Source organism: Myotis brandtii, unplaced genomic scaffold, assembly GCF_000412655.1.
Source record: "Myotis brandtii unplaced genomic scaffold, ASM41265v1 scaffold728, whole genome shotgun sequence".
NCBI classification, from domain to species: Eukaryota; Metazoa; Chordata; class Mammalia; order Chiroptera; family Vespertilionidae; genus Myotis; species Myotis brandtii.
In genome coordinates, this window is record NW_005370875.1 from 726039 (window position 1) to 733274 (window position 7236).

Consider the following 7236-nt stretch of genomic DNA (forward strand, 5'->3'; position numbering starts at 1 on the left):
TTAATTTTACATCCTGCTACATTGCTGAATTCATTTATTAAGTCTAATAATTTTTTGACGAAGTCTTTAGGGTTTTCTATGTACAGTATCATGTCATCTGCAAATAAGGACAATTTGGATGCCTTTCATTTCTTCATCTTGTCTGATCGCAATGGTTAGTACTTCCAGTACTATGTTGAACAGGAGTGGTGAGAGGGGCCATCCTTGTCTTCTTCCTGTTCTCAGGGGAAGTGGTTTTAGTTTTTGCCCATTGATTATGATGTTGGCTGTGGGTTTGTCATATATGGCTTTTATTATGATCCTTCTATTCCTACCTTGCTGAGAGTTTTTATCAATAAAGGGTGTTGAATTTTGTCAATTTTCTGCATCAATTGATATGACTATGTGGTTTTTATCTCTCAATTTGTTTATGTGATGTATCATATTTATTGATTTGCAGATATTGTACCATCCTTGCATCCTCGGGATAAATCCTACTTGGTCATGGTGTATGATCTTTCTGATGTACTGCTGGATCCGATTTGCTAGAATTTTGTTGAGGATTTTGGCATCTATGTTCATGAGGGATATTGGCCTATAATTCTCTTTCATTGTGTTGTCTCTATCTGGTTTTGGTATTAGGGTGATGCTGGCTTCATAGAATGAGCTGGGAAGTGTTCCTTCCTCTTGAATTTTTTGGAATAGTCTGAGGAGGATATGTTTTAGTTCTTCCTTGAATGTTTGGTAAAACTCCCCTGAGAAGCCATCTGGCCCCAGTCTTTTGTTTGCTGGGAGCTTTTTGATGACTGCTTCAATTTCTTCCATAGTTATTGGCCTGTTGAGATTTGGTTCAATTCTTGGCCCCTCTTCTCCCTACTGTGGATCCCTGAGCAAGTCATTGAGATTCCTAATCGCAGTTTTCTTATTTTTAAATAAAAGTAATAACACCATCTCTTAGAGTTGTGAGTAATAAGTGACCTAATGTATGCTGATGGCTTAATACTTACATGGGTGTGGTTAGCTGTTTCTATAATGGTGATAATGGTGAGAATAATAATGAGAGTAATAATAATATTAATAATAATGTAACAGGCAAGTGTTATTGTTTTTAAAAGGCCTAATTTTCAATAATTAATAACAATCTCCATGGTGATATTAATGATAACCACTTGAACTTAAAAAAAAACTTACAGAGACTTTCCCCAGGTTCCCTATTGGTATAGAGTGGGTTTCTAGGACGTCAGGTTCTGTGTGTGTAAGTTGTGAGTAATATTATTGCCCAGCTGAGATCATGTCTGTGACAGTGAATGGGAATGTGCTATGTAAGAGATCAGAACTAAAATTATAGATGTTCATTACTTAAGACTGGGAACCCTTGGAAGGCATGGCTCCATATTCATCTCATGGCTCCTTGTTACTGGTATGGTACTTTGCACATAGTGGATGTTAATAAAGCAGGAATGTGTAGATTAAAAGAGATTTAAATGAGATTTATCATACATAACAAACCAAACAAAATGAGTGGACTTGGTTTGGATCCTGATTAGAATAAACTTACTGCAAGGACATATTTTGGACAATTGAGCATATTGAGTACAGATGGGGTATTAAATGATATGAAAATGACTTACTGTAAATGTTGTTAGATATGACAGTGGCATTGTGGTTATGACAATGGTATTGTGGTTATTTTGTATTCTTCAAAATTCATCACAAAACATACACGGATAAAGTCAAGTGATATCTTGTACTTAAAATAGTATAACAACAAAAGAAAGGGAAAGTAAATAGTTGAAACAAATTTGGGAAAACGGTAGTTAAAGCTGGGTAATGAGTAAGTGGTAGTCCCTTGAACATTTTTCTTTGTTGTTTGCAACTTTTCATAATAAAACTTCTGTTTCCATAACAAAAGCACTAATGCAGCCCTGTCTCTCTGTCTGGTGGCTCAACAATGAGCAGGGACCCAATGGATCATGAGTGGGGTGCTGAGTGTCTGTTGGGATCCAGTGTGGGGATGGCGGAAGGTGGGGAGGCCAGCCGGGCACACCAGAGTCCTGTCACTCACCGGTACAGACTCCTGTGTTTGTCAACCATCTCTGTAGCCACAGGCCCTGTGGGGCCCCAGAAATAATTATCCATCATTAGAGGCTCCACTGGTTGGTTCCCCAGGGGTTCACGAGTTGACAGAGAGGAGAGTTCATGTAATAGTTGAGAGACGCTCTCCTCTGGAAGAGACAGGGAAGTGGTCAGCTTTAGGGTCTCCTGTCTGGCCTCTCCTACCCCTTAAGCTAGCACATGAAGGGGTCCTTCTCAAGGCTGGTCTGCCTGGACTTTGGAAGGTGTGTGTTAGTAGCCTCTGTCCATGCTCCTGGGGCTGCCTACCTGCTATCTGAGGAGGCCCAACCCTGTTGCCCCTGATGCCACCTCTGCCCACTGGTACAGAAGGCATTTCTATTCCCGCATCCACCAGAAAGGTAGCTTATGAGAAGAACATGGTTCCAAAGGTGGATGGGCAGTGATGGAAAGGGATTCCCAGGCCTCAGAAGCCCAGCATGGATCAGAGTTTGAGACATGCCAGACATGAGCTGGCGAGGAGCAGCCTCAGACCCTGAGCCTGGCAGGGACAAAACCAGAGATCTTGCCAGGTTCTAGGTGTAGAAGATCTTGCATGGAGCGAGGCCTCTCTAGTTGTGAATTTTGCCATGGCTCACCCCAGAGGCAGGAGCATGGAGGGGATGGCCTTCCATATCCTCCTCACCCCTGTCCCAGTTAACAATGCTCCCAGCCTGGCCCCTTCTAAGTACCTGATTCTGATGTCTGCCATTGGGGTGGAGATGTGCCATCACTCGTCTGTCCTCCACCTGGGACCATCTTAGTGATCGTTGCACTTGGCTTCCTAGACACAGAGTTGATCATTCTCCCTGAGATCTTGGAGGAAGTTGGGGCTGTCTACGTGACATCCCCACTTAATTTCAACCCTTCTGAATTTGAACTCATGGCCTTCATCTGATGTTCTCTCATAGACCCTGTCTTGGTGCTGGCCCCCATCCACCCCTCCATCCATGCAGGAACTGGGATGTAGTCCTGACTCCTTCTGGCTCCCTCTAAGGGTTGATTGGTCACCTTTTCACTGGCTCTAGTATAGCTCTCCTTCTAGTCCCTTCTCTCCACCTCCACAGCCTCCACCTCCAGCCAAGGCCCTGGCATCTGTGGCTTGAACCACTGCATCCTCCCCCTGAAGGTGCCTCTTCTTCCTTGTCCGTCTCCAGCCCATTTCCACACAGCAGCTGGTCTTCAATTTGAACCTGACTCATCACTTAGCTACTGAAGCCCTGAAATCTTTCTTTATTGCTTTTGAGGTAGAAGCAGAAGTTATTAACATGGCCCAAAGGCCTCTTTGTCCTCCCAATTTCCTGCCACCCCTCAGCTCCAATCTCACCTCTGCCACTCTCCCTGCTCACTCACTTCTAATCCAATGCTGCTCAGAGGCCTTGTCAAAACACAGATTCTGATTCAGCAGGTTTGGAGTGAGGCTTGAGATTTGCATTTTTAATGAGCTCTCAGGTGATGCTGATGCTGACACTGCTGGTCCATGGTCCACACTTTGAGTAGGAGTGTTTCTGGTCCCTGCCCTCCTCCCATTCCTCAAAGGAGCTGAGATCAGAGGCTCTACCTCTGCCAGGAATCTACTCATTCTTGGCCCAGCTAAGCCCAGCTACCATAACTCAGCTCAAGTCCTTTGGACGGACTCAAATAGGCCATCAGAGCATTCACGCTGATCCCAGGCACAATGATTCATGCTCTGGATCACCTGGGCCTGTGTCCCTGCTGAGTTAATTCCTAGGTGTTGGACTCATGTCCATGTCCTGTGCCTAACACACTGGGGGTCAGAGGGGAATGCTTGTCCCCTGAGGAATGGCTCCTCCTAAGGCCTCCTAATGGCTTCTGCCAGACTAGGTGAGGCAGAGGAATGGGAACCAGGGCATAGATGTCCTTTGCAGTCACAGGCCAAAATACACCAAAATGAAGGCTTATGGGGCTGCAGCAAATTCCTATCAGGAAATCGTATTCTCCTGTTCCCAGGATTCCTCTCAGCTGGGCTACATGCATGGGTGTTTATATGTGTGGAGATTGAATGAGGGTGGTCTGTCCTTTCCATAGCTCTCTCTGCTTGTCCTTATCTCCCCCTCATGGTCATTGCTTTTCATGTTCCAAATCTTACCCACTCACTCATACACTTTTCTTCATTATTTCACCTCCTTATCTCATGGAAGGGTTAAACAGAGAAGGGACATAATCTTGTTTGAACTAAAGAAACAATCGCGTAAACAACCTCACTCTGGCTGCTGTGGTTTCCTGGCTTCTTCCTGGTTCTGTCTCTGCTTCCAACCTTACCCCACCTTATTTCTGGCCCATGTCTCTGGCCCAGCCTCTAGGAGTCAGCCCTGGGCCTGGGTCAGCTCCAGGGAGTTCTATGTCTCCCCCTTACCGCCTGCTGCTGATGAGCAGCTGAGGCTTCTCCTGCTGCAGGAGCCTCAGCATCTTTTTCACCTCCTCACTCAGCTGAGTCTGGTACAGCCTGCAAGCACAAAGGAAGCCTTGTTATCCTGGGGCGACCCACGATCTCCAGGGCCTCAGGGCCCGGAATCATGGAACCTTCCAGGTCCTGCAGGAACCTGTTGTAGGTTGGGTTCCCTGAAAACACGTTCTATGATGGAAAGTAGAGTTAGGAGGTTTATTAGGGAGTGTTCTTGGGTCAATACCAGGGCAAAGGGAGGTAACAGGACTGAGTAGAGCGACAAGTTGGGGTGTGATGCAGTCCCCAGGGACACAGCTGACTCTGTGGGAAGTTTGTTGTGAGGATGACCCTCCAGGGCTGTCCATACTGGGAGGAGGGTCCTTATACCACTACCCCAGTCACTGGATGCAGGCCACCCCAGGGAGGGGAGGTGATCTTGTGTGAGATGGCCCTAGTTGGCCATCCTTGTAGCTGGCAGCGCTCTCAGGGGTGGGGGTTAGGTCTTCTTTCCTGAAAGTGAACTGTGCAGCACTTCACGGCATCCACCAGAGAACAGCCAGTGTCCATGGCCTCAAACTCACCACACAGAAGAAGGTCGTGGGATTTCTTTCCCAGAGGCTAGGAGTCTTCCTAGAAAGAAAGGGTCTGTTTCTATTTTCACAGGCCCTGTGCTCTGGGGTTTCCATTGGGTTTGGGATGGCTGCTGCCCTCTCTGGGCCTCCATGTCCTCACCTCCAACACGGAGGGACCTGCTCAGCCTATTATGAGCCATGGACAGGCAGGTGTGAAGACCCTGCACCTGTCAGGGCGCACACCTTCCTCATTCCTGCTCTCAGAGCTGTTCTTCCCTGGGGAGGGGATGGGACCATGATGCAGATGTTGTCCCTCTCATCCCAGTCCAAGGGCCCTAGGAAGGGAGGCAGAAACCTTTGCAGGACGTCCTAGAGCTGCTCTGAGACAATGAAGAGGTGAAGAGTAATGGGTGAGCGGGGCATGGATGCAGACCTACTGCAAAGGCTCAGCTCTGGAGAGGTGGTGACATAGGAGATGGTATAGCCACACATGCTCAGAGGGGAGGGGACTGAGGTGGGAAGATGCCAGCCCCAGAGGATGGAGTTCCCTTGGTTGTGAAGGGTGAGAGTGGGCTCTTGGAGGACCCACATGTAGAGTGTTCACCTCCTGCTGCTTTAGGTTTGAGGAAGGAGGACTCTCAGAGGAAAGGCTGAGAGCCAGCTGGAGCCTCAGCCAAGACTGAGGGGTCAGGACTCAGAGGAAGTGACCAGGATACAGCGTGGGAAATGCAGGCTGGGGTCACTGCACCCCAGCTACACAGCTCTCAGGTGCCTGAGCCTGTTTCTGTCCTGGGGTCTCCTCCACGCTATTCTCAGCCTGGACTGCTCCCCCTGACTGGGCCTGGTCAACCCCACTTTCTGCTTCAAGTCTCGTCTTGATGTCACTACCCCAGAGAGGCATTCTCTGCTCCTGAGTCTAATTCTATCCTCCCCCCTGTTACACTCTCATAACACAGTGCACTTTCCCTTCACAAACTGCACAAAGCTCAGAGATACACACTGTGTGTTAACATCTGTCTCCTTCTCACTGGAGTGCAAGCTCCTGGGGACAGGACCCTCATCTGTTGTTCAGTATTGTCCCCTCAGTGCCTGGTCCAGCGAATGGCACATAGGAGTTATGAAATGAATGAAAGGATGAATGAGTGAATGAAAGAGACCATGAAGGAAGGAAGAAAGGAAGGAAGGAAGGTAGAAAGGAAGGAAGGTAGGAATGACTGCCTTGGATGGAGAGGTAAACCGGAGCAGGAATCCTCTGAACATGTGGCCTCACCAGTGGTTCTCATTGGAGCCTCTCAACTCTGTTCCCAGCGCTGCTCTAGTTTTACATGCATTTTATTTCATCACATCTATGAGGTGGGTATGATAGTCCTGTTATACAGATGAAGAAACCGAGTCTCAGGTGAAGACCTGCCCGTCTCATGGCCTAAGTCAGTGGCGGATCCGGTAGGGAAACCAGTCTGCCCACGCATTTTTCTGCTGCTTTTCTTCCCCTGTCCAATTCAGGGCCCCCACACCCCTTTCCATCGCTCTATCTCCCCTTCCCTGCCCTCTGCCCAGAAATGAACCCAGGGCCTTACCTTAAGTTCCTGAGTTGGCAGGCAGGCTGCCTGAGCCCTTTGCAGAGCAGCTTTACACCAAGGTCACCCAGTTCGTTGTGCCGCAGGTTCAGCTCTGTCAGGCTGGGGCTGACACCCAGCATGGAGGCCAGGTCCTGGCAGCAGTTGTGCGTGAGGCCACAGCTGACCAGCCTGTGGGAGAGATTTCATGTTCTGAGGGCCCTCTCCTCAGGGTAACTGGGGTCTGGTTTCCATTTCTAGTACTGTGGCCCTTTTGGGGTCCTTGGTGATATTAAAGGAAGAAAAACATATGTCTGGCTTATAGTAACCTGGGACATTTTATTTAAGTTTTTTTATTTTTGGGGGTGTGTGTGGGGGAGGATGGGAGCAGGCTGGAAGAGGTTTATGGCGGGGAAAAGGATGACCTATGTAATACTTTCAACAATAAAGATTGAAAAATAAATAAATAAATAAATAAATAATTAAATAAAAATTTTATTTTTAATCCTCACCAAGGATATTTTTTTTAGAAGTCTTCTGACATCTTTTTTTTAATTGCTTAAAGTATTACAAAGAGTATTACATATGTCTCCTTTTTTCCCCCCCGCCG

The 7236-nt window shown here is 47.6% G+C and overlaps 1 protein-coding gene across 1 annotated transcript in view; it reads right to left on the bottom strand.

Annotated features, from left to right (window-relative positions):
* The window catches only part of LOC102250298 (NACHT, LRR and PYD domains-containing protein 1-like), a 70165-nt gene that overhangs the window by 21270 nt on the left and 41659 nt on the right, over positions 1-7236 (bottom strand). The window contains exons 4-7 of the mRNA XM_014530209.1: positions 6648-6818; positions 4469-4558; positions 2784-2875; positions 2045-2204 (exon numbers count right to left, since the gene is read on the bottom strand). Coding sequence (XP_014385695.1) covers positions 2045-2204; positions 2784-2875; positions 4469-4558; positions 6648-6818 — 513 coding nt within the window. The remainder of the gene's footprint in view (positions 1-2044; positions 2205-2783; positions 2876-4468; positions 4559-6647; positions 6819-7236) is intronic.